At 44.6% G+C, this 27,723-nt stretch overlaps 1 protein-coding gene across 3 annotated transcripts in view; it reads right to left on the reverse strand.

Annotated features, from left to right (window-relative positions):
• Positions 1-27,723, reverse strand: part of zgc:103482 (intracellular hyaluronan-binding protein 4) — a 55,828-nt gene that overhangs the window by 18,957 nt on the left and 9,148 nt on the right. For 2 of the 3 annotated variants that reach the window (XM_059644615.1, XM_059644616.1), the window contains exons 3-4: positions 13,129-13,275; positions 7,230-7,301 (exon numbers count right to left, since the gene is read on the reverse strand). In XM_059644615.1, coding sequence (XP_059500598.1) covers positions 7,230-7,301; positions 13,129-13,275 — 219 coding nt within the window. The remainder of the gene's footprint in view (positions 1-7,229; positions 7,302-13,128; positions 13,276-27,723) is intronic. The other variant, XM_048527602.2, reaches the window with a different exon arrangement.

A 27,723-nucleotide genomic window follows, 5' to 3' on the forward strand; every position in this document is an offset into this window, starting at 1 on the left:
CTTGCCAATTGGATACAAAATTGGCGTAACAGCAGGAGACAGAGTGGTGGAAGAAGGTTCCTTTACGGACTGGAGGCCTGTCACCAGCAGTGTTCCACAGGAATCAGTTCTGGGTCCTTTTTGGTTTGTCATTTATATAAAATGATTTGATTGAGAATATAAAAAGGCATGGTTAGTAAATCCGCAGATGACACAAAAATTGGTGGCATAGGAGACAGTGAAGAAGGCTTTCTAATATTACAAAGGGATCTCAATCAAATGGTCAATAGGCTAAAAAATGGCAGATAAGAGTTCAATCTGGATAAATGCAAGATATTGTATTTTGGTATAACAAACAAGGGTAGGGCTTATAGTATTAATAGTAGGGCCTTCAATAGTGTTGTAGAACAGACACCCACAGGTTCAGGTAAATAATTCTTCCAAGTTTCTGTCACGCATAGAACAGGGTGGTTGAAAAGGTGCTTAGCACTTTCATTGCTCAGTACATGAGTAGTGGAGTTGGTCAGTCATGTTGAGGTTGTACAGGTCATTGATGAGGCCTCTTCTGGAATACTGTGTCCAGTTCAGCTCACCCAGTTTTAGGAAAGATATTATTAAGCTGGAGATATTCAGAAGAGATTTTTTTTAAAAATTCATTTTGTGGGATATGGGCATCATTGCTGGCCAGCATTTCTTGCTCATCCCTAGCTGTCCTTGAGAAGGTGGTGGTGAGCTGCCTTCTTGAACCTGTGCATTCCTCCTGCTGTGGGTTGACCCACAATGCTATTAGGGAGGGAACTCCAGCATTTTGACCCAGCAACAGTGAAGGAACAGTGATATATTTCCAAGTCAGGACAGTGAGCGAATTGGAGGGAAATTTGGAGGTGGTGGTGTTCCCATATAGTTACTGCCCTTGTCCTTCTAGATGGAAGTGGTCGTAGGTTTGGAAGCTGCTGGCTGAGGATCTTTGGTGTATTTCTGCAGTGCGTCTTGTTGATAGCACTCATCGCTGCTACTGAATGTTGGTGGTGGGGGGGGGGGGGCGTGGATGCAGTATCAGTCAAGCAGGCTGCTTTGTCCTGGATGGTGTCAAGCTTGAGTGTTGTTGGGGCTGAACTCATCCAGGCAAATGGGCAGTATTCCACCACACTCCTGACTTGTGCCTTGTAGATGGGGGGGACAGGCTTTGAGAAGTCAGGAGATGAGTTACTCGTTGCAGTGTTCCCAGCTTCTGACCTGTTCTTGTAGCCACTCTTACTGTGGTGAATCCAGTTGTGTTTCTGGTCAATGGTAACCCCCAGGATGTTGATAGTGGGGGATTCAGTGATGGTAACACCATTGAATGTCAAGGGCAGTGGTTAGATTGTCTCTTAATGGTGATGGTCATAGCCTAGATGTTACCAGTTATAGAAGGTTTGAGTTATAAAAGAAAGGCTGGATAGGCTGGGACTTTTTTTCCCCCCACTAGAGCGTAAGAGGTTGAGAGACAACCTTAAAGGATTTTATAAAATGAGTATAAATAGGGTTAATGATAGTTGCCTTTTCCCTAGGACGGGGAATTTCAAGACTGGGGGGCACATTTTTAAGCTGAGAAGCAAGAGATTTATAAAAGACATGAGGGGCAATTTTTTTTCTTTAACACAGAGGGTGGTTCACGGGTGAAAGGAACTTCCTGAGAAAGTGGCAGACATGGGTGCAATTACAATGTTTAAAAGACAATTAGGATAAGTACATGAACTGAAAAGGTTGAGGGATATGGGCCAGGAGCAGGATGGTGGGACTAGTTCAGTTTGGGATTACGTTCAGCATGGGCTGGTTGGACCAAAGGGTCTGTGTCCATGCTGTGTGACTCTACTCCACTAGTTTTTCTAATCTTCTGGAAAATCAAATATCCTTGAATACAGAGTTCTAGTCGTATTCACCTCTTAACCACGCAGAATTATCAAGTCATATTCACTTATTCCTATATGTGCTGTCAACTCATCTATCTTGTCACAAATGCTGCATGCATTCAGATAAGGAACCTCAAGAACCTTTGACTTTAAACCATTATTTATTCTGATTCTAATTTTGCTACACTCTTCTGCACATATCTTTTTAACCCCTTTTGTCACAGTTTATTATCAGATTCTTTACGGCCCTCCACTTCCACTTTTTTTTATTTTCTTAAAACTTCCTTTCAATAGAACATTTCCACAACTAATTAGTATAAAGCCCCATCTGGAACCCTAGTTATACGATTTGCAAGGACACTGGTCCCAACGTGGTCTAAACGAAGCCTGTCCCAAATGAACAGCTCCCTCTTTCCCCACTACCAGTACCAATGCCCCATGAATGAGAACTAATTTCTCTCAGAACAATTTCTCCCATACCAACCTTTGAGCTATGTATTTACCTCTTATTGATCCTTATTTACCGTAAAATAACTTGCGTGTGGATCAGGTAGTCATGCAGAGATTATTACCTAAAAAACTGATCACCACTCATTCTTTGAAACTCTAGAACTACAGGTGCAGATTCCTTAACCTTTCCTTATTAAACAATTCCACCATCCCAATGATTAATCTGGTGAACCTCTGTTGCACACTCTCTCGATGGCAAGTATATCCATTTTGAGATAAGGTGATTAAAACTGTAAACAAAATCCCAGGTGAGCCAAGTTGCCATATTAATTCAGCAAGCCATCTTTATTTCTGTACTAAAATTCCCATGTGATGAAGGTTAACACATTATGTGCCTTCCAAATTGTCTGCTGCATCAACATGCTAGTTTTAAGTGACTGGTGAACAAGGATACTCAGGTTCCTTGTCACATCAGGGTTTCGTCAAATTCTGAACATAAGAAATATGATCATTTTTGTTCTACAAAGAAAATAACTGCACACTTTTTCACATTATATACTATTGGCCACGTTCTAGCCCATTCACTTAGTCCACTTGAAGGTCAATAGTTTCCTGCTCACAACTCGCACGGCCATCAAATGTCATTAGCAAACTTGCAAACAGTTGGTTCTCACATTCAAACATTTTATAAAAGCAATGAACCTAATGCTGATCATTGCAGTACTTCGCTAACAACAGCCTGTCAGACTGAGCATGATCTGTTTATCCCTACTTTGTTTTCTGTCTGTTAACCAATTCTGAATCTAGGCTAGTGTATTACTCCCAATCCCATGTACTCCAATTTTGTTTAGTAACCTCCCATACAGAAACTCGAAAGCTTTCCAAAAATTGAAATATACCATATGCATGGGTGCTTTTTTCCCCCCCAAGTCTACATGAAACATCCTAAAAAAACAAACTTGCACAAGTTTATCAAATGATTCCCATTTCATAAATCCATGCTGATGTTAAATCAAAAATTTTCCCGACTTCCAAAATCAAATTAACAGCTATGTAGTTTTCCATTCTCCTTCTCTTAAAAATAATGGGAATAATATTTACTGCATCTCAGTCTCCAGGAATCTACAGATTTTGGAAGGTAAGCACCAATGCATCTGCTATTTCTGCAGTCATTTTCTTTAATACACTGGGATGCAGCTCAGCCATTCCAATTAATTTACTGACTTCCGATCTAGTTAACCTTTCAAATAGTAACTTTTTACTAATTCGTTTCAGTTCCTCAACTGCACAAGTTATTTGACTGCATAGTATTTCTGGGATATTCTGCATCTTCTTCCATAGATGGAAGGTAAACAGTTACTATACCTGCTATAAATCTCCCTGTCTTCATTGTAATGGGCCCACATTTATCCAATCCAATTTTTTCCTTTCACATACCTATACAACTTCTTACTGACATCTTTACATTTCTTTGTAGCAAGCAGTCACATTCCCTTTTCGCTAACATTTTCTTGGTCACCTTTTGCTGTATTCTAAATTGCTCTAATCATCAGGCTTAACACTTTCTGGCATCCCTACAATCCACTTCCTTTGCTCTCACGCAATCTTAACTTATTTTGTTAGCCATAATTGAATCACCTTGTCCTTTGGCGTTTTTGCCTTAGAGGAATACATGTTATAAGCCATGCATCATTTCTTTAAAATACTAGCCAATGCCTTTCTACCATTAAATCTTCCCAATCCACCACTGCCAACTTACTGTTCATACCTTCAGTTTCCCTTGTTCAGATTTAAGGTCTTGTTTCAGTACAAACTAGATTATATTCAAACTTCATGTCAAGTTCTATCATATTATGGTACACTTTCCCAAAGGCTCCTTTCCAACAATGTTATTAATCAGACCTTCTATTCTGTAATAGAAACATCCAAAATAGCTTGATTCCCAGTTGATTCTTCAGCATACTACTCCAGGAACACATTTTATGTGCAATCCAGGAATTCTACTTCCACAGCAAGGGGGCTGTTTAGGTTTCCCAGTTTTACATAAATTGAAGTCACCATTATTACTGTATTACCCATGTTACATGCACTTCTAATTCTGATTAATACATTGCAGCTGGGTGGTCTATGATAGCTCCTAAACATTTGCTGCACCTTGCTGTTCTTCAGCTTATATCCCACTTCAGAATTTGAAGGGTCAAGGAAGGTGCAGTCATAATAAATCAATCTGTCTGGCTGCATTAACATACAAATCCTTCCAAAACATGTCAATGGCAAGTAGAAAAGCAGGAGAGATTCTTCGTCAACTGTGTGATCGAACAAAATTGGAGCCTTTACTGTCACTATCCATATCTCCACTTTAAACATACATCTAAAAGTGCATGTTGCCACAGCAACCTGGGTCTCTTGGAGGGGGCTGGAAGGATGGGCAGCTGGCATGGAATAGATTGGGGCCAACAAGTACAAGGCTTGATCCACATTCTGGCAGGTACAGATGCAGGGTTTCTTGCTCTGCCCATTATAGAAGCTGTGACACTGTGGGTCAAGATTCTCCTTTTGACAGAGAATTCAAGAAAAAAAAAGTACCTAAACAACATTTGCCACTGAAAGTCAGAGGCTCAAATCTGCACAATCTAGAGTGTGGAGGGAAACCACAATGAGAGTTCACAGAGAAGCTGCAAACTGGGGCAGGACCGATATTCCAGGTTTCATCCCAGCTTTAAAAAAATTAAAATAGTGCCAGGTGGATGAAACAAACAAATGCCAAAGAGCAATTTTTACGGTCAGTCCTAAGAATTTTGCCTAACTTAACCAGGATATGCCCAGCATGACAAATGTCTGTGATGACAGGGAATGAATTCTGGTGTGGGCATAGTAAAGCTGTGAAGAGGTCAAAAAAGGTAATTAGACGCAGAAATAATCTTGTAAACTTGGCCCTCTTTTCAGGAAGAGAGCTTGTTTTTTGAAACCTCTTGTTTGTTTCAGAATGAGACAGTTTCCTAAAAATGCGGAGTGTTATTCTCAGTTCTATTTACTTCCTCAGCAGGATGGACACCTTTACCAAGCTACCTCAGGTACAAATGCCTGCATCAAATATTCAGCCAACCCTGTCACCAGAATACAAGATAATAAAATATGAGGCTGGATGAACACAGCAGGCCCAGCAGCATCTCAGGAGCACAAAAGCTGACGTTTCGGGCCTCGAACCTTCATCAGAGAGGGGGATGGGGTGAGGGTTCTGGAATAAATAGGGAGAGGGGGGGAGGCGGACCGAAGATAGAGAGAAAAGAAGATAGGTGGGGAGGAGAGTATAGGTGGGGAGGTAGGGACGGGATAGGTCAGTCCAGGGAAGACGGACAAGTCAAGGAGGTGGGATGAGGTTAGTAGGTAGGAGATGGAGGTGCGGCTTGGGGTGGGAGGAAGGGATGGGTGAGAGGAAGAACAGGTTAGGGAGGCAGAGACTGGGAGGTGCAGTTGTTTATTGCGAACCGAGCGGAGGTGTTCTGCAAAGCGGTCCCCAAGCCTCCACTTGGTTTCCCCAATGTAGAGAAAGCCACACCGGGTACAGTGGATGCAGTATACCACATTGACAGATGTGCAGGGGTGGCTTCCTCTACATTGGGGAAACCAAGCGAAGGCTTGGGGACCACTTTGCAGAACACCTCCGCTCGGTTCGCAATAAACAACTGCACCTCCCAGTCGCAAACCATTTCCACTCCCCCTCCCAATCTTTAGATGACATGTCCATCATGGGCCTCCTGCAGTGCCACAATGATGCCACCCGAAGGTTGCAGGAACAGCAATTCGTATTCCGCTTGGGAACCCTGCAGCCCAATTGTATCAATGTGGACTTCACCAGCTTCAAAATCTCCCCTTCCCCCACCGCATCCCAAAACCAGCCCAGTTCGTCTCCTCCTCCCACTGCACCACACAACCAGCCCAGCTCTTCCCCTCCACCCACTGCATCCCAAAACCAGTCCAACATGTCTCTGCCTCCCTAACCTGTTCTTCCTCTCACCCATCCCTTCCTCCCACCCCAAGCCGCACCTCCATCTCCTACCTACTAACCTCATCCCACCTCCTTGACCTGTCCGTCTTCCCTGGACTGACCTATCCCCTCCCTACCTCCCCACCTATACTCTCCTCCCCACCTATCTTCTTTTCTCTCCATCTTCGGTCCGCGTCCCCCTCTCTCCCTATTTATTCCAGAACCCTCACCCCATCCTCCTCTCTGATGAAGGGTCTAGGCCCGAAATGTCAGCTTTTGTGCTCCTGAGCCTGCTGTGTTCATCCAGCCTCACATTTTATTATCTTGGATTCTCGAGCATCTGCAGTTCCCATTATCACCAGAATACAAGTCAGGATTACAGAAATTACAGCATTCCAAAGCGGTAGGTGAACATTCTCTCTATAAATTGGCATGATTTCTACCCTTCATATTCCAGAGATCATGAACTATGGTACTGTATTCACACCAACCAGGCTCAGCTTATCACAAATTACACAAAAACAACAGCTGCTCTTCAAATTATTGTTCCAGAAACAGCATAACAGTAACTAAAATTAGTTCGGAAAACTTGTCAGGAATATGAAAGACAGATTTACTGTTGACTGTGTTTATAGATAAAACAAATGGTGATGGGAACGTCTTGCTTCTTTAAATTTATTTTAACCCCACATTTAATGTGAGCCAAAAGCAGAGGGAAAAAACAGCTTGTCCATACAAAAACCAAGGGGTGGGAAGGTGTAATTAAGTGCATTATTCATCCCAGGTGCCAGATGGACTTTAGAAACGCTGTAGGTAAAACACTTCTCTCCAAAGAAGGGAATTTCTCTAATTTATTGAAAACGGAGATTGAATATATATTTCCACTCTAATCTCCCGAACATTACAGTGCAAGTTCATACCTCATATCATCTCTGACTGCTCCCCAGTTTCGAGATCCACTGCCACCCCTTTTGTCCTCTGGTTTCAATCCCCTAAAAGAGAAAGTTTCTCAGTATAACCTAGTTATTCAATCGCTTCAAAGTATAGCTTTAATTAAGCCATTTTTCAAGTTAAATTTGGCCCAAAAACATCCTGAAAGGAGGGGAGGAAAGGGAATTCAGGCTGACTGATGTCTTGATCTAAAAATCCATTTTCTTCACTCTCACGCCCAAAATGTTACCCAATAACATCTCTTCAGTCAAGGCTAACTTGTCAAAGATCTGACTCCAAACCTCCTAAAACTTGGCTTTAACAGTTTCTATCCAAGCCCAAGACCCTAAAGTTCAGTCAACATCATTAAAAACAACTCTCACATGTTCTCCTGTATGGTGGAAAAGGCAGGCTTCAGCATGAAGATGAGGCCCAAGTTCTTAGAGGATCCTGTCTAGCTATGGCGGAAAGTAAAGTGCCAGAACGTTCAAAAATTAGGCTAAAGCTCAGATAAATTAGTTCAGTTTAAAAGATTAGTTGACCTGAAACATTACGTCTGTTTCTCTCTCTAAAGATAGAACATAGAACATTACAGCACAGTACAGGCCCTTCGGCCCTCGATGTTGTGCCGGCCTGTCATACCGATCTCAAACCCATCTAACCTACACTATTCCACGTATCTCCATATGCTTGTCCAATGACGACTTAAATGTACCTAAAGTTGGCGAATCTACTACTGTTGCAAGCAAAGTGTTCCATTCCCTTACTACTCTGAGTAAAGAAACTACCTCTGACATCTGTCCTATATCTTTCACCCCTCAATTTAAAGCTATGCCCCCTCGTGCTCACCGTTACCATCCTAGGAAAAAGGCTCTCCCTATCCACCCTATCTAACCCTCTGATTATTTTATATGTTTCAATTAAGTCACCTCTAAACCTTCTTCTCTCTAATGAAAACAGCCTCAAGTCCCTCAGCCTTTCCTCGTAAGACCTTCCCTCCATACCAGGCAACATCGTTGTAAATCTCCTCTGCACCCTTTCCAAAGCTTCCACATCCTTCTTATAATGCGGTGACCAGAACTGTACACAATACTCCAAGTGCAGCCGCACCAGAGTTTTGTACAGTTTCACCATTACCTCTTGGTTCCAGAAATCGATTCCTCTATTAATAAAAGCTAAAACACTGTATGCCTTCTTAACAGCCCTGTCCACATGGGTGGCAACTTTCAATGATCTGTGGACATGGACACCAAGATCTCTCTGCTCATCTACACTACTAAGAATCTTACCATTAGCCCTGTACTTTGCCTTCTGGTTACTCCTACCAAAGTGCATCACCTCACACTTGTCTGCATTAAACTCCATTTGCCACCTCTCAGCCCAGCTCTGCAGCTTATCTATGTCTCTCTGCAACCTACAGCATCCTTCGTCACTATCCACAACTCCACCGACCTTAGTGTCATCTGCAAATTTACTAACCCATTCTTCTACGCCTTCATCCAGGTCATTTATAAAAATGACAAACAGCAGTGGACCCAACACCGACCCTTGTGGCACACCACTAGTAACTGGTCTCCAGAATGAACATTTCCCATCAACTACCACCCTCTGTCTTCTTTCAGCAAGCCAATTTCCGATCCAAACTGCTATATCTCCCACAATTCCATTCCTCCGCATTTTGTACAATAGCCTGATGTTGCCCAACCTGAATGTTGCTGCTATTGTTCTGTTTTCATCTCAGATAAATTCAAGATTTCACCTTGTGCTTGGGATCAGACAGTCTCCAATTATCCTTTACAGGACCAATGTCAGTGAAAATGGAGCTTCCCAATTCCAAGTTTTTCCTACATGGCACCCCTGTCATCTATTGAGATACAGCACTCAAAATACATGTGTGTAGCAAACTAAAAAACACTAAAGAGAAAAGAATGTGGAGACAGAATCGGGGAGGTGCTTCTACTCCAGTCACAAAATGTCTGTAATTCTCATTTGCTGCACTTTCACTCACTAATGATCGCTGCAATGTGCAGTCAGAAAAATAAGTGGCAATGACAAATGAGTCAGAGACCTTAGGTGTAGGCTTTTTGTCGAGGGTAAAGAGCAAAGAGGAAACACAGAGGTCTACACAAGCTAGGTTGGGTGTAGAAAGCGGCAGACACAAACAAATTGAGTGAGTGAATAGCAGGAGATGGGGGAGGTGGTAAGCAAGTAGATTTGTGTGGTTGGAAGGCAGATGAGGGAGGAGTTGAGAAATAGGAAATAGGTGACTGCAAAGAAGAGTGGACAGTTTTAAGCCCATCAATGAAGGAATATTCAGTAAACTGGAAGCCAAGAAAATTTGAGAATCACTGAAGTCCTTGACAGTAAATATCGAAACTCCAGATAGAGGGCGCCTAGGTTAAAGAATCACTTATACAGAGAAAAATTAACTGGATACTATTGGGACTTTTAAGATTAAAGATTACACTTGTTAGCTGTACATCTGGGATTGAGATCAGAGACGAAGTACAAAAAGAGTAGTAATTGTCTGGTTAAAAATTTTCCAATTTTGTGCATCTGTGATGGAAAACTACGTATTCACCAAGACTCAAAATACTTGGGGTGAAAGGCAAATGGGACATTAAAATATTGAATTAGCTTGAGGAAAAAAAAAGTCACCTCCATGAGTAGAACAGATTGAAATGGTGAGATGCAGTTCCTCCAGAATTTGCTTTTCTCATTTGTTTGCTGCTGATAGGCTCACTATCACAAGCGATTAAGTAGTTTCCTCATCCATTCTTGGGATGTAGATGTCACTGACCAAACCAGCATTTACTGCATAGTGGAAGGTAGAGGGGAACCATCTTGAACCACTGCATACTTTGGCATATAGAAAGGCAGCTTCAGCATTTTAACCCAATAAAAGTGAAACAGCAACAATACAGTTCCAAGCCAGGATGGTCTGCGATTTGGAGAGAAACTTGTCGATGGTGTTGTTCTCATGCATTTGCCATCCCACCTCTTCTACCTAGAAGTAGTTACAAGTTTGGAAGATGCTCTTGAAGGAGCTTGATGAATTCCTACAGTGGATCATACAGATGCTACAGAACGCTGCAATTATGAAATGGTGATAAAGACCATGAATGCTGAAGTTAGTGGATGGATTACCAAACAAATGGGCTGCATTGTTTGGGATGGTATTGAGCTGAAGAGTTGCTTGAGTTGTACATATCCAAGCAAGTAAACAAAATTTCATTGGAGACAGAAAACTGCAGATACTGGAATCCAGGTAGCCAAATACGAGGTTGAAAGAACACAGCAAGCCAGGCAGCAACTGGAAGAAAGGACCAGTCAGCATTTTGGGTATTACCCTTCTTTCCTACAAGAATATTCCATCATTCTTCTGACTTGTGCCTGGTGATTGTTTCAGACACTGGGGAGACAGGAAGTGAGATTGTGACCATCTCTTGTAATCACAGTAGTTATGCAGCTGGCCCAGTTCAGTTTTTGGTCAATAGCAATGTTTAGAATTTATGTTGGAGATTATCATTTGCACCAAACTAGTGCCAGGCAATGTTACTTGTCACTTGTCAGACAAGTCTGGAAATTGTCTAGGTCTTGCTGCATACGGACACAGTATATGAAGACTTGCGAATGCTGCTGAACATCTCCACTTCTAACGTCATGACGGAGGTAAGATCATTTGTGAACCAGCTGAAGGTTGGATCTAGGACATCAAGAAACAAATGCAGAGAAGTCTTGTGGCTGAGATAAAGTTACCTTCAATTTTTTGCCATAAACTTATCTTTCCCCTGTTTAAGCCTGAGACTTGCAAGTGGTTCTTTTCAAAAAGTGAAACAAACAAAAAGGTCAATTTAAAAGCTATACTGGAAATTCAGAGAGAAACGTCTTTAGCAGAGAATGGTTGAATGTGAAATTCAGTACAGGGAATGGTTGAGCCAAACAAACATTTAAAGGGAGAGCTGGAGATACACACGCAGGAGCAAGGAATTGAAGACTGTTTTCATAACGGTTATATGAAAAAAGGGCAAGGTATGTGCTGGAGTTCTGGTGTGCAGCTTGCATACAACCTTCTGACTTACAGATGCCTATTCCAAATAGATAAAACTATTTCCTGTTGTCTGAGAGAGAGTTGGGGGAATAAAGAAGAAACAAAATTTGCAAAGGAGTGGTGATAATGTATTCTTCAAAGGGAAAAAAACGGTACACAAGTTCCAAGCTTAATACCTCCCTCCCACCCTAGCTGAAAAAAAAATTCAATCTTCATATAGCTTGAACTTTTCAAAATACATAAGAAAAGTAATTGCAGTGAATGATCAAGCATTAACAACTTTGTTCTATTTGTTACAAAAACACACTTCATTGCCAAAAATGCAAAATTACCAGACACTATAAAATATGGAACATGAAGACCAAAAGCAATAAAAATTCCTTTAACTGTGCTCCTTGAACAGACTGCATGAAGTCTCTTTCACAATGTTAAGAGAAACAAATCTAGCTTTTCAAATCTACTGAAGGGCAGCAGGAGATCCTGCCACCCAAACCACATCAAATGAAGCACTATGAAAAACAACTAAGCCTGACAAAAATCATAGACACAACAAAAGGCAAACCAAGGGTTTTTTTTTAAAAATCTGATCACCCTTCTGGCCTACTGCTGGCAAGTGAATAATACATCAACACAGATGCTAAGCACACAGTACATTGCATAGCTCTGGCAACTGAAAAGCCATGGCACTGCAGTCAAATCCAAAAACAATAACACACCAGTTTAAAAGCAAATCATGTCATTTCCCAGAACCACTCCACAGGAATATCCACATGGTACACAAGTTATCATGCACACTACAACATAGCTGGCTTATAAATACAGACCCAAATTGTGAGATGCCAACAGCAGTAAACACTAAAGTGCTAGAGAATACATTTATGCTCAAATTCAGGCCTGCAGTAGATCTGAATAAGTTTCAGAGGATCGCAAGTTGACAGTATTACCAGGTCCTGTCATTCAGGAACTAAGGCGGATTGCTAGCAGTTACAAGACTTTTCACAACTTCTTTTAAATGAGATGCTCTTAGCAGTTGTAAAATCCGTTCAGGAGCACTTCTCATTGAGCTATCAAAATAAAAATACTAAAGTAATTCCATTTCTCAGGCTTCTCCACTTACGACCCCACTTTAATTAAGTACTGTTTCCAATATACACAGGACTGAGGAACAACTACGATGGTATTTCTTATTTGAAAGTGGCCAAGTCAAGAAATGCTTCTCTCTGCTTGAGTTGTCAAAGGGTACGTCTTCAGATTTTTACAACAAAGGAAGGCCTGGTTTCACCAGAAATGTGCCATGCCTCTTACACCTTCTCATTCATTTTACTGATAGAGCAACACTGCAGCCTAAAGAACAAGGTCCCACTGCATCTTACACCCAAGACAGGGCTCTACTTCTTCACATGGTCAGCAGTAAACACTTCCACCTTACTACTGATCACAAATAGCAGGCCATAATAGATAATTTTTTCTTTGAAAAGAGGACCTACTTTGAAAAAAAGGCTAAAAATTAATGGTCAGCAAATGCCCAGCAATTATGTGGTTACCAGCTAATACATGTGTTCTTCTTTTCACCTACAGTTAGCATTTATCTGGAAACAAAAGCCCTGAAATTTAGCCAATGATCATCAAGCCAACAGCAGGCTACCACTGAAAATAATTAATTTGGAAATCCCCATTCTTTCAAGAAGAACACTATGTTCAGGTAGGTTCTCTCCATTCAAATTTGATCATAACTCAGTTGCATCATGCACTTGTAAAATATACCACTTGCTCAATATATTGTGATTTCTACAGCATTTCCACTTCAATTTACTTATTGTACTGTTCAAGAAACTCACACTTTGTCATTTCCGCTATGCCTTTCAAATTCTCGTTTTCCTCTTGGATCAAATCCATCAACACTCCTGGGAAATCCACCTCGTCCTCTTCCACGTCCTCTACCACCTCCACGGCCTTTTATTGGTCTATCCACCCTGTCAATTGGTCTACACACCAAAAAGAAAAAGTTCATTGCAATCAATATTGGTTAGATATTGTTTCTTTAAAAAAAATACTTACAAGTTAGACTTACATTATTAAAATGCACAAATCCTAGTAAAAATCTTTTACGAACAGAGGGGGTTTGGAAGATAAGCTCACCTTACATAGATTTACGTGATTCAGGAAATAAATTGCACAAACCAATAAGAAAATTTGACACTTTTCCCATAGAGCTTCTCAAAATGAATCAATGAGTTGTGCATCTCCACGAACAGAATTTGTGGAGAAAAAGGGATGTTCCAAAAGATTGCTCAGATGTTTGGTTCCAATAATGGTGAAAGCAAAAAAGTTTGCTGCTATTGCTGTTTGGAGGATCAGTACACACTTCACAGACCTCTCTTTCTGCGCTGTAGGGATTCTACATTTCTATTAATGGTGCTACAGAGGCTGAAGCTCCATCTTGTTCAGACTTGTTTGCTAAATGCCTAGATTGTTTTGTACCCAGATTTATTTATTACCAGTGTAAAACACTTAGTTCTTCTCACCCACATCCCTCTAGTGACATCAGCTCCACTCTGACATTGGTTGGGCTAAAAAAATCCCCAAGAGTGAGCTAGTAGCCTGAAGATGCAGAGGTTTGTGCAATATTTACAAAATTGGCTGAATGACCCTGAATATGAAGTTATCAAGATTTCACAGTTTGTAGTTTTATGAGAATGCTAATCACATATTAACAGGGAAACACAACATTTTCTTCCTTATTCATTCATGGGATGTGGTTTTCACTGGCTAGGCCAGCACTTCTTTCCCTTCCCTAATTGCCCAGAGGGCAGTTAAGAGTCAACTACATTGTTGTGGATCTGCAGTCACACGTAGGGCCAGACCAGGTAAGGATGGCAGTGTCCTTCCCCAAAGGACATTAGTGAACCAGATGGGTATTTCCAACAATCGACAATGAATTCATGGTCATCATTCGATCCTTAATTCCAGATATTTTATTGAATTCAAATTCCACCATCTGCTACGTTGAGATTCGACCCTCAGGTCCCCAGAACTTCATCGGGGTCTCTGGATTAACCGTCCAGTAATAATATCACTAGGCCATCACCTCCCCACCTCCTGGGCCATAAGAACAAACATTTCACTTTAGATAATCAGTAGAATAAACGCAACAAGCATAGTCAGACTACAAAAATGTGGCAAAATATCGCTACATATTTCTACAAAACGCTCTTCATTTTGTCAGGAGCTGTATGACAACAACAGCTTTCACCTCCAAGTTTCCCAAAATGATGGCCATTAACAAGGCATATTTCTGTGAGTCCTCTCTCCATTTTTCACAAAGAGTCCAGCAGTGTAGCTTTCCAGAGTTTCTTTGCAACTGATTAACCAATGCCATCCAGATTCATGATTGGCTGCTTCTAAGAAAACATCCAGCTCTTTAACACATCTGAGCAATTTACACAACTTGAAGTTTTAGGCCATTTTGGCCAGGTCACATGTCTTGTAGCACAGTGGTAGCATCTGGGTCATAGGTCAGGTTCAAGTCCGACAACAGGATTTGTTGATGACAGAAGGTGCAATCAGATCTTAACTAAAGTTTGAATCTCAACCTGAAAATTGTTTCAACAACCTGATGGCAAGCAATAAAATCAGGAAGATCTCTCAGTTAGCTACAAGTCCATAAGACACAGGAGTGGAAGTAAGGCCATTCGGTCCATCGAGTCTACTCCGCCATTTAATCATGGCTGATGGGTATTTCAACTCCATTTATCCACACTCTCCCCGTAGCAGTCAATTCCTTCAAGAAATTATCAATCTCTGCCTTGAAGACATTTACCGTTCCGGGCTCCACTGTGTTTCATGGCAATGAATTCCATAGGCCCACCACTCTCTGGCTGAAGAAATGTCTCATTTCCATTCTAAATTTACCCCCTCTGATTCTAAGGCTGTGCCCATGGGTCCTAATCTCCCTGCCTAACGGAACCTCCCAGCAGGCACCCTTTCTAAGCCATGCATTATCTTGTTTTAATTACATCTCCCCTCAACCTTCTAAATGCTAATGAATACAATCCCAGGATCCTCAACCATTCATCATACATTAGGCCTAGCTATCCTGCAGAAAGCATCTGCAAATCTCTGCTGTACTTTGCTCATAACCATGGACCAATTCAATAACTGTCCATGGCCCAGGCCTCAAACAAAACACAAGCTAAAAAGCAGCTAGTTCTGCTACCAGTACACACACTAACTCAAAGAACACCTGTCTCCCTTTCTGTCATTTAACTCGTATTGATTCCTGGTGCAACTGATGAATTAGCAGCAGCAATAATACAAAGAGCAAGTTCCTAATCTTAGCTATATTTGATTTAAGATATACAATGCACATACTAAAACACATTTTAAAAAGTAATCCCTAATTCAGAAGGTCTTAATAAACAACATACTGAAGCTTACCTACCCTTGATGTGTCAGAGATAATGGGAACGGCAGATGCTGGAGAATCCAAGATAATAAAATGTGAGGCTGGATAAACACAGCAGGCCCAGCAGCATCTCAGGAGCACAAAAGCTGACGTTTCGGGCCTCGACCCTTCATCAGAGAGGGGGATGGGGTGAGGGTTCTGGAATAAATAGGGAGAGAGAGGGAGGCGGACCGAAGATAGAGAGAAAAGAAGATAGGTGGGGAGGAGAGTATAGGTGGGGAGGTAGGGACGGGATAGGTCAGTCCAGGGAAGACGGACAAGTCAAGGAGGTGGGATGAGGTTAGTAGGTAGATTGGGGTGCGGCTTGGGGTGGGAGGAAGGGATGGGTGAGAGGAAGAACAGGTTAGGGAAGGCAGAGACAGGTTGGACTGGTTTTGGGATGCAGTGGGGGGAGGGGATGAACTGGGCTGGTTTAGGGATGCGGTTGGGGAAGGGGAGATTTTGAAACTGGTGAAGTCCACATTGATACCATTAGGCTGCAGGGTTCCCAGGCGGAATAGGAGTTGCTGTTCCTGCAACCTTCCGGTGGCATCATTGCGGCACTGCAGGAGGCCCATGATGGACATATCATCTAAAGAATGGGAGGGGGGGGGTGGAAATGGTTTGCGACTGGGAGGTGCAGTTGTTTGTTGCGAACTGAGCGGAGGTGTTCTGCAAAGCGGTCTCCAAGCCTCCGCTTGGTTTCCCCAATGTAGAGGGAGCCACACCGGGTACAGTGGATGCAGTATACCACATTGGCAGATGTGCAGGGAACCTCTGCTTAATGTGGAATGTCATCTTGGGGCCTGGGATGGGGGTGAGGGAGGTGGTGTGGGGGCAAGTGTAGCATTTCCTGCGGTTGCAGGGGAAGGTGCCAGGTGTGGTGGGGTTGGAGGGCAGTGTGGAACAAACAAGGGAGTCACAGAGAGAGTGGTCTCTCCGGAAAGCAGACAGGGGTGGGGATGGAAAAATGTCTTGGGTGGTGGGGTCGGATTGTAGATGGCGGAAGTGTCGGAGGATGATGCGTTGTGTCCGGAGGTTGGTGGGGTGGTGTGTGAGAATGAGGGGGATCCTCTTTGGGCGGTTGTGGCGGGGGCGCTCTTTGGGCAGTTGTAGCTCGAACAGTTCATCCACTTCACCAACACCTTCCACCCCAACCTTCAGTTCACCTGGGCCATCTCCAGCACATCCCTCACTTACTGGACCTCTCAGTCTCCATCTCAGGCAACCAGCTTGTAACTGATGTCCATTTCAAGCCCACCAACTCCCACCGCTTCCTAGAATACACCTCCTCCCACCCACCCTCCTGCAAAAATTCCATCCCCTATTCCCAATTCCTCCGCCTCCGCCGCATCTGCTCCCACGATAAGACATTCCACTCCCGCACATCCCAGATGTCCAAGTTCTTCAAGGACCGCAACTTTCCCCCAACTGTGATCGAGAACGCCCTTGACCGCGTCTCCCGTATTTCCCGCAACACATCCCTCACACCCCGCCCCCGCCACAACCGCCCAAAGAGGATCCCCCTCGTTCTCACACACCACCCCACCAACCTCCGGATACAACACATCATCCTCCGACACTTCCGCCATCTACAATCCGACCCCACCACCCAAGACATTTTTCCATCCCCACCCCTGTCTGCTTTCCGGAGAGACCACTCTCTCCGTGACTCCCTTGTTCGCTCCACACTGCCCTCCAACCCCACCATACCCGGCACCTTCCCCTGCAACCGTAGGAAATGCTACACTTGCCCCCACACCTCCTCCCTCACCCTCATCCCAGGGCCCAAGATGACATTCCACATTAAGCAGAGGTTCACCTGCACATGAGGATCAATGGTCGGCACAACATTGTGGGCTGAAGGGCCTGTTCTGTGCTGTACTGTTCTATGTTCTATCTGCCAATGTGGTATACTGCATCCACTGTACCCGGTGTGGCTCCCTCTACATTGGGGAAACCAAGCGGAGGCTTGGAGATCGCTTTGCAGAACACCTCCGCTCAGTTCGCAACAAACAACTGCACCTCCCAGTCGCAAACCATTTCCACTCCCCCTCCCATTCTTTAGATGACATGTCCATCATGGGCCTCCTGCAGTGCCACAACGATGCCACCCGAAGGTTGCAGGAACAGCAACTCATATTCTGCCTGGGAACCCTGCAGCCTAATGGTATCAATGTGGACTTCACCAGTTTCAAAATCTCCCCTTCCCCAACCGCATCCCTAAACCAGCCCAGTTCATCCCCTCCCCCCACTGCATCCCAAAACCAGTCCAACCTGTCTCTGCCTCCCTAACCGGTTCTTCCTCTCACCCATCCCTTCCTCCCACCCCAAGCCACACCCCTATCTACCTACTAACCTCATCCCACCTCCTTGACCTGTCCGTCTTCCCTGGACTGACCTATCCCTTCCCTATCTCCCCACCTATCTTCTTTTCTCTCCATCTTCGGTCCACCTCCCCCTCTCTCCCAATTTATTCCAGAACCCTCACCCCATCCCCCTCTCTGATGAAGGGTCTAGGCCCGAAACATCAGCTTTTGTGCTCCTGAGTTGCTGCTTCACCTGCTGTGTTCATCCAGCCTCACATTTTATTATCTACCCTTGATGTGTGTTCGCTCGCTGAGCTGGAAGGTTAGTTTTCAGACGTTTCATCACCATTCTAGGCAACAGTGAGCCTCCGACGAAGCGCAGGTGTTACGTCCCGCTTTCTATTTATCTGGTTAGGTTTCCTTGGGTTGGTGATGCCATTTCCTGTGTTGGTGATGTCATTTCCTGTTCTTTTTCTCAGGGAATGGTAGATTGGTAGATTGACTTGGAGTCAATCTACCATCCCCTGAGAAAAAGAACAGGAAATGACATCACCAACACAGGAAATGGCATCACCAACCCAAGGAAACCTAACCAGATAAATAGAAAGCGGGACGTAACACCAGCACTTTGTCAGAGGCTCACTGATGATGTTACCTAGAATGGTGACAAAACGTCTGAAAACTAACCTTCCAGCTCGGCGAGCAAACTCACATCCAGAACCTCAACCTGAGCTACAAATCTTCTCAAAACTCACTTGATATGTGTAAACCATATTAGTTAGGTTAAAGGATTTTTCTGTTTCATTCAAAAAATATCAAAAAGAAGATCAGGACACTGCACTGCTTTCAACTTTTAGAAAGACCTTGAACAAGAAATTAGTTCTTAAATGGGCACATAAGAGATGCAATGTTTTCCTCAGACATCAGATAGATGTAGTTTCAGCAAAGATGACTGGGTAGTGAACAGTTATTTCCTATTGAGTGCAGAGCATATTGTAATACAATAGTTACCTCAATACAAGTCAAGAGATCAAAACCAGGACATTCTGTTCTCCATGACCCAACTACATAGTGAGTGATAAGATTAGGCATTTACCTTTAAATATATTATTTCAGAATTACGAATGTCATACATTGTGGTGTAATGGCATTATCACCAGAATCATCTTCCAGAATCCCAGCGAATGCATTGGGGATAACAAAGTGTGAAGCTAGATGAACACAGCAGGCCAAGCAGCATCTCAGGGGCACAAAAGCTGATGTTTCAGGCCTAGACCCTTCAGAGAGGGGGGTGGGGAGAGGGTTCTGGAATAAATAGGGGGAGAGGGGGAGGCGGACAAAGATGGAGAGAAAAGAAGATAGGTGGAGAGGAGAGTATAGGTGGGGAGGTAGGGAGGGGATAGGTCAATCCAGGGAAGACGGACAGGTCAAGGAGGTGGGACGAGGTTAGTAGGTAGGAAATGGAGGTGCAGCTTGACGTGGGAGGAAGGGATGGGTGAGAGGAAGAACCAGCCCAGCTCGTCCCCTCCCCCCACTGCATCCCAAAACCAACCCAGCCGGTCTCTGCCTCCCTAACCTGTTCTTCCTCTCACCCATCCCTTCCTCCCACATCAAGCCGCACCTCCATTTCCTACCTCCTAACCTCATCCCACCTCCTTGACCTGTCCGTCTTCCCTGGACTGACCTATCCCCTCCCTACCTATACTGTCCTCTCCACCTATCTTCTTTTCCTCTCTATCTTCGGTCCGCCTCCCCCTCTCTATTCCAAAACCCTCTCCCATCACCCTCTCTGATGAAGGGTCTATGTCCGAAACGTCAGCTTTTGTGCTCCCGAGATGCTGCTTGGCCTGCTGTGTTCATCCAGCTTCACACTTTGTTATCTCAGATTCTCCAGCATCTGCAGTTCCCATTATCTCTAATGCATTGGGGATACAAGTTTGAATCCCATGATAGTGAATGGGGAAATCTAAGCTAAAAACCAAAAACCTGTAATTAGAGAGCGAGTCTGAGAGTAGCCATGTAGCCATCACGTATAATTAAGATTGATCTGCTTCACTAGTGTACTTTTGAGAAAGAAATCTGCTATGCTTTCCTACACCTGCCTACTTATGACAGCAGACAGAGTGATGTGACTGACTTTAAATACCCTCCAAACTGGCAGTCAGTTGTATCATAACAGCTAGAAAGCATAAAGCAGAGAATAAAACTAGATGGATAATCTGCCATCAATCGTGGTTCAAGAAACAAACGATGATGGGTCCACCAACACAGAAAATTCCTCTTTACCAACATCTGGGGCTTGTGCCAAAATTAGCTGAGTCAAGCAACATCCTGACGTTGTCAGGTTCACAAAATCATACCTTATTGACAACATGCTGGACATGGCCACATATGGATGTGTCTTGTGCCACAAGCAGCACAGTGGTGATGGCACTGCAGTATACAGTCAGGCAGCAGTGACCTTGGTAGACCTCAACACTGATGCCAAATCCCATAGCATCAAATTAAATATGGACAAAATCAATCCTTTGTATTCCTAACCATCACACCCACCTTATTAATGACCAGTCCACCACAATGAACTCCATTTGGAAGAAACACCACGGGTAGCAAGGGTACAGAATGAACACTTGGTGGGGGACTTTAACGTGGCTCAACAGCACCACTACTAAGCTAATCAAATCCAGAACAGTACAGCTGCTAGGCAGAGTCTGTCCCAGGTGGAGAGAGAAAAATCTAGTCTACCTTTCCCTCAGCAACCCAGAGATGCACAGACATTACAACACAGGTAGATGTGGCCACCACACTTGTGGAGGAAAGCTCTTGTCATCAAACTGAAGAGATCCTTAATGTTACATGCCATTGCCACTGTGCTAAATTGGACACAGTCTTTGAGCAGATCCAGCAACTTAAAGTTGGGCATGCAAGAGGTACTGTGGGCAACCAGCAGAACTGTATTCAACTACAATCTGCAACCCCCAGCTCTACTACTAGCATCAAAACTGTGGAATCAACTTTGAGACATTTAAAAGTCTCAGGAAGCAGGAAGGCATGCCAGGAGGAGCGCTAAGTATATCTAAAAAAGAGAGGTGTTATCCTGGGGGTTACAAGACTAGCTGCAAGCTAAACAGCACATGACAATCAGAGATAACACGGTGTGAAGCTGGATGAACACAGCAGGCCAAGCAACACCAGAGGAGCAGGAAAGTTTGATGTTTCGGGTCAAGACACTTCCTCAGAAATGGCAGAGGGGAAGGGGATTCTGAAATAAATAGGGAGACGGGGGAGGCGAATAGAAGATGGATAAAGGAGAATATAGGTTGAGAGGAGACAGACAGGTCAAAGAGATGGGGTTAGAGCCAGTGAAGGTGAATGTAGGTGGGGAACTAGGGAGGGGATAGGTTAGTCCAGGGACGACGGACAGGTCAAGGAGGCAGGATGAGGTTAGTGGGTAGGAGACAGGGGTGGGAGGAATGGCTAGGGAGGTGGGGACTAGCTGGGCTGGTTTTGGGATGTGGTCGGGAGTGGAGGTTTTGAAGCTTGTGAAGTCCACATTGATACCCTTGGGCTGCAGGGTTCCCAAGCGGAATATGAGATGCTGTTCCTGCATCTTTCAGGTGATGTCATTGTGGCAATGTAGGAGGCCCAGGATGGACATGTCGTCCAAGGAGTTGTGGGGCAGGGGGGGGGGGGGGCGGGCGGTGGTGGTTTGGGGGGAGTTGAATGGTTTGTGACTGGGAGGTGCAGCTGTTTGTTGCAAACAAAGTGCAGGTGCTCTGCAAAGCAGTCCCCAAGCCCCCACCTGGTTTTCCCAATGCAGGGGAAGCCACAACTTGAGCAGCAGATACAGTACATCACGTTAACAGATGTGCAGGTGAACATCTGTGAAAATGGGAACTGCAGATGCTGGAGAATCCAAGATAACAAAGTGTGCAGCTGGATGAACACAGCAGGCCAAGCAGCATCTCAGGAGCACAAAAGCTGATATTTTGGGCCTAAACCCTTCATCACCCTCTCTGATGAAAGGTCTAGGCCCAAAATGTCAGCTTTTGTGCTCCTGAGATGCTGCTTGGCCTGCTGTGTTCATCCAGCTGCACACTTTGTTATTTATTATGCTGGTGAACATCTGTTTGACGTGAAAAGTCTTCTTAGGGCCTGGGATGGGGGTGACGGGGGAGGTATAGGGGCAGGTATAGTACTCGCTTTGGTTGCGGGGAAAGAAGTGCCAGGAGTGGTGGGGCCGGAGGGGAGTGCGGAGCGGACAAGGGAGTCACGGAGAGCGTGGACCCTCCAGAAAGCACACAAAAGGTGGGAGGGAAAAATGTCTTTGGTAGTGGGGTCAGACTGCAGATGGCAGAAATGTCAGAGGATGAGGTGTTGGATTTGGAGGTTGGTCAGGTGGTACATGAGGACGAGGGAGATTCTGTTTTGGTTATTTATGCGGATAGGGGCTGTGAGGGATGAGTTGCGGGAAATGCGGGAGACATGGTCGAGGGCATTTTTGATCACTATGGAGGGGAAGTTGTGGTTCTGGAATAAAAAAGGACATCTGGGATGTTCAGGAGTCGAATGCCTCATTTCAGGAGCAAATGCAGCAGAGGCGAAAGAACTGGGAATGGGGATGGCCTTTTTACAGGAAGGTGGGTGAGAGGAGGAATGTTCTAGGTCGTTGTGGGAGTCCGTTGGCTTAAAATGGATATCGGTTTTCAGGTGGATGCCAGAGAAGCAGAGGTCCAGTAGACACAGGGGTCGAGGAAGGAGAGAGAGGTGTCAGAGATGGTCCAGATAAACTTAAGGTTGGGTTGAAAGATGTTAGTGAAGTAAATAAACTGTTCGAGCTCCTCGTGGGAACACGAGGCAACGCCGAAACAGTCATCAACGTAACAGAGGAACAGATGGGGGACAGGGCAACTGTAGCTTTGAAAGAGGAATTGTTCCACGTACCCTACAAACAGGCAGGCATAACTTGGGCCCATGCGGCTAATCACGGCCACCCCCTTTGTCTGTAGGAAGTGGGAGGAATTAGAGGAGGAGAAGCTGTTGAGTGTGAGGACGATTTCGAATAAGCGGATGAGGGTGTCAGTGGAGGGGGGAAATGGTCGGGCCTGTGGGACAGCACGAAGCGGACCATGGAAGAGGCAGGCACAGCACCTCATATTTTACTTGGGAACCCTGCAGTCCAATGTGGACTTCACAAGCTTCAAAATCTCTCCTCCCTTGACCACATCCCAAAACCAGCCCAGCTAGACCCCACCTCCCTAACCATTCCTCCCACCTCAAGCCCCACCCCCATCTCCCACCCACTAACCTCATCCCACCTCCTTGACCTGTCCATCCTCCCTGGACTGGCCTATCCCCTCCCTAACTCCCCACCTACATTCACCTTCACTGGCTCTAACCCCACCTCTCTGACCTGTCTGTCGCCTCTCACCCTATGTTCTCCTTTACCCATCTTCTATCTGCCTCCCTCTGTCTCCCTATTTATTTCAGAATCCCCTTCCCCTCCCCCATTTCTGAAGAAGGGTCTCGACCCGAAACGTCAAACTTTCCTGCTCCTCTGATGCTGCTTGGCCTACTGAGTTCATCCAGCTTCACCTCATGTTATCTTAGATTCTCCAGCATTGGCAGTTCGTACTATCTCTGTAACAATCACAGGTAAGTGGTCGAAAGGATTGAATTGAAGCGGTGTAATCCTGCCACATCCAGTCATCAATGGTGGTGCAAAGTTATAACTAACAGGAAAAGGAAACTCCATAAAATGTATCCATCCTCAATGACAGAGAAATCCAACACGTCAGTACAAAAGACTGATACGTGCATCTCCATCTTCAGCCAAAAGGTGCAGTCAGGATGTCTGACGTGCCCTGCACTGATTCCAGTCTTTAGCCATTTCAATTCACTTTAAGTGATAAGACCATTAGACAAAGGAACAGTAGGCCATTCAACCCAAGACGTCTGCTCAACTAAGTCAAAGCTGTCAAATCAGTCCTCATCTCCACTACTTGCCTTGTCACAACTCTGGTATCTCTTACAGATTAGAAATCCTGTCTCAGCCTTAAAAATCATAACAACCCACCCAGCCTTGATACCGCTCTGCAGTAAAGAATTCCTCAGGTTCTTCACCCTCAGAAGAGATTCCTCTGTAACGCTGCCTGAAGTGTGACCCTTTATTCTGAGGGTATGCCCTCCGTCCTAGACTCTCCCACAAGAGGAGACAACCTGTCACATTTGCCTGGCCAAATCTCTGAAAAATCTTGATTGTTTCAATAAGGTCCCCTCTAATTCTTCTAAATTCCAATCAGTACAGGTCCAATCAGCTTAATTTTTCTTCACAAGACAATCTCTGCATTCCTGGTATCAAACCTTACCTCTGTGCCAGTTATGTGTTTCTCGAGATAAAAGGAGCCCAAAATTGTGCTCTGTATTCTATTAATGTTCAGTGTAATTTCGCAAAACCTCCATCCTTTCATACTCCATTGCCATTTTATTATAAATGTAACATTCCACCTGTCTTCCCAATCATCAGTTTAACTTAATTGTTAGGTTTCTGTAATTCATACAAGGACTGCCAAATCCCTCAGCACCACAGGTTTCTGAACTGTCTCCATTTAAATAATATTCAGCTTCTTTATTCATCCTGCCAAAGTACACAACCTCACATTTTCCCACGTCATATTTGTCAAGCTTTTGCCCACTCACATACCTGTTTACATTCCCCTGCACTATCACGCTCACCACCTCCCTTTCCATCGATTGGAGTTATCCACAAACTTGGCTAACATTCACTTTCTTCATACAAGTCCTTAATATATAATGTAAATAAAATTGTGGCACCAGTTGTAGGTTGGCATCCTGAAAATTCCCTCTTTTTCCAACTCTGTCTTCAGCATTAGGCAATTTTCTAACCACATTAATATTCTAGCTTCAACATCATAGGCTCCTGTCTTATTAAGTAGCCCAATGTGTGATTTCTTATCGAACACCTTCTGAAATATCCACATATTAACCACATTCCTCTTTATATATACTGTTTGTATTAAATTTGTCAGGCATAATTTCCCTTTCGTGAAGCCATGCTGACTCTGCTTGATGATATTATGCATTTCTGAATGCTCTGCTACTGCATTCTCGAGAACGGACACGAACATTTCCCCAACAATACACATTAAGCTGACTGGCCTATGGTTACTGATTATTTTGTCTCCTTCCTGTTTCAAAAATCAAGCTGCACAGTTGATGAAACTAGAAACCACAATGTCTATATACCCTGACAACATTCCAGGATTGGTACTGAAGACTGGTGCTCCAAAACTAGTCGCATCCCTAACTAAGCTGTTCCAGCTCAGGTGACCACACTGACATCTATTCAGCAACAATGAAGTTTGCCCAGAAGAAATGTCCTGTGTAAACAGCGCAATGAAAATCCAATTTAGCCAGGTCAAAGTGATATCAGGAGTCATCAGGGGTTATCAAATAACATTTGTTTAACAAATAGGGGTGAGGGTGGGAGGAAAGTTGCGGTCCCCACAGTGGTCGAGAACGCCCTTGATCGCGTCTCCCCATTTCCCGCAACACATCCCTCACACCCCGTGCCTCCGCCACAACCGCCCCCAGAGGATCCCCCTCGTTCTCACATACCACCCCACCAACCTCCAGATACAACGTATCATCCTCCGACACTTCCGCCATCTACAATCCGACCCCACCACCCAAGACATTGTTCCATCCCCACCGTTGTCTGCCTTCCGGAGAGACCACTCTCTCTGCAACTCCCTTGTCCGCTCCACACCCCCCACCAACCCCACCACACCTGGCACCTACCCCTGCAACCACAGGAAGTGCTACACTTGCCCCCACACCTCCTCCCTCACCACTATCTCAGGCCCCAAGATGACCTTCCATATCAAGCAGATGTTCACCTGCACATCTGCCAATGTGGTATATTGTATCCATTGTAGAGGAGGCCACACCGGGTACATTGGGGAAAACCAAGCGGAGGCTTGGGGACCGCTTTGCAGAACATCACCGCTCAGTTCGCAACAAACAACTGCACCTCCTAGTCGCGAACCATTTTAACTCCCCCTCCCATTCCTCAGACGACATATCCATCATGGGCCTCCTGCCGTGCCACAACGATGCCACCCGAAGGTTGCAAGAACAGCAACTCATATTCCGCTTGGGAACCCTGCAGCCCAATGGTATCAATGTGGACTTCACCAGCTTCAAAGTCTCCCCTTCCCCCACTGCATCCCAAAACCAGCCCTGTTCTTCCCCTCCCCCCATTGCATCACAAAGCCAGACAAACCTGTTTCTGCTTCCCTAACCTGTTCTTCCTCTCACCCATCCCTTCCTCCCACCTCAAGCCGCACCTCCATTTCCTACCTACCACCTCATCCCGCCTCCTTGACCTGTCCGTCTTCCCTGGACTGACCTATCCCCTCCCTACCTCCTCACTTATACTCTCCTCTCTACCTATCTTCTTTTCTCTCCATCTTCGGTCCACCTCCCCCCTCTCCCTATTTAATCTAGTTCCCTCCCATCCCCCTCTCTGATGAAGGGCCTAGGCCCGAAACGTCAGCTTTTGTGCTCCTGAGATGCTGCTTGGCCTGCTGCGTTTATCCAGCTCCACACTTTGTTATCTACTAAAATTGCAGTCACTGAATTTGTGGTAACTGGAACTCAACCATCTCAGTCCCAGGACATCAAAATAGAAATGCTTCAGGCCCAAACTTCTTCGGTTGCTTCAATGAATTTCCCACCATCAGATCACAAGGGGGATTACTTGCTGAAGATTGCACAATGTTCAGCACCATTTGCAACTCCTCAGATAAATGAAGCAGTGTTCATAGGCAACAAGACAGACAACTTCCAAGCTTAGTTTGTTAAGTGGTAAGTAATATTTGTGCAACATCACACCTAGACGTCCAATGGCATTACCATCACTGAATTCCCCATTATACCGCAGCTACAAGAGCAGATCAGAGGCCACTCCCCTTTTTCCACCCACAAGGCACAAGAGTGTTACGGAATACTGGAATGAGTAATTTCCTGGAAGAGTGCAACTCAAACAACCTTCAAAAAGTTCAACATCAACCACAGCAAAGGAGCCAGCTTGACTGGCACCCCATTCACCTCCTTCAACTTCATTGCCTTCATCACCAAAACACAGTGGCAGCTGTGCATGCCATCTACAAAATATATTGCAATAATTCACCAAAGTTCATGACAGCACATTCCAAACCACAATCCCTACCACCTGCAAGTTCAAGGGTAGCAGATGCGCAAGAACAAGAACACCACCACCTGTAAAGTTCTCCCCGCCCCTCCCTGACTTGGAACTACAAATCATCATTTCTTCATTTTCACTGAGTCAAAATCCTGGAACTCCCCTCCTTGCAGTTTTTCAGGTGTACCTCCACCTCAGGAACTGAAACAGGTTGAGGCAGGGTGATTAGCAATGGATAATAACTGCTGGATAGTCAACAATGCCCACATCCAAAGAAGAACAAAAGAAAACAATTTATACTCAATAAGATTGTTACCAGTTTTCACCAAAATGAGAAATCAGAAACTGAATCCCAAAAACCAATACTATAGAGTCATACAGCACAGAAACAAACCCTTCAATCCAATCAGTCAATGCCAAACTAAACTAGTAACAGCTGCCTGCTCCTGGCCTA

Source organism: Stegostoma tigrinum, chromosome 3, assembly GCF_030684315.1.
Source record: "Stegostoma tigrinum isolate sSteTig4 chromosome 3, sSteTig4.hap1, whole genome shotgun sequence".
NCBI classification, from domain to species: Eukaryota; Metazoa; Chordata; class Chondrichthyes; order Orectolobiformes; family Stegostomatidae; genus Stegostoma; species Stegostoma tigrinum.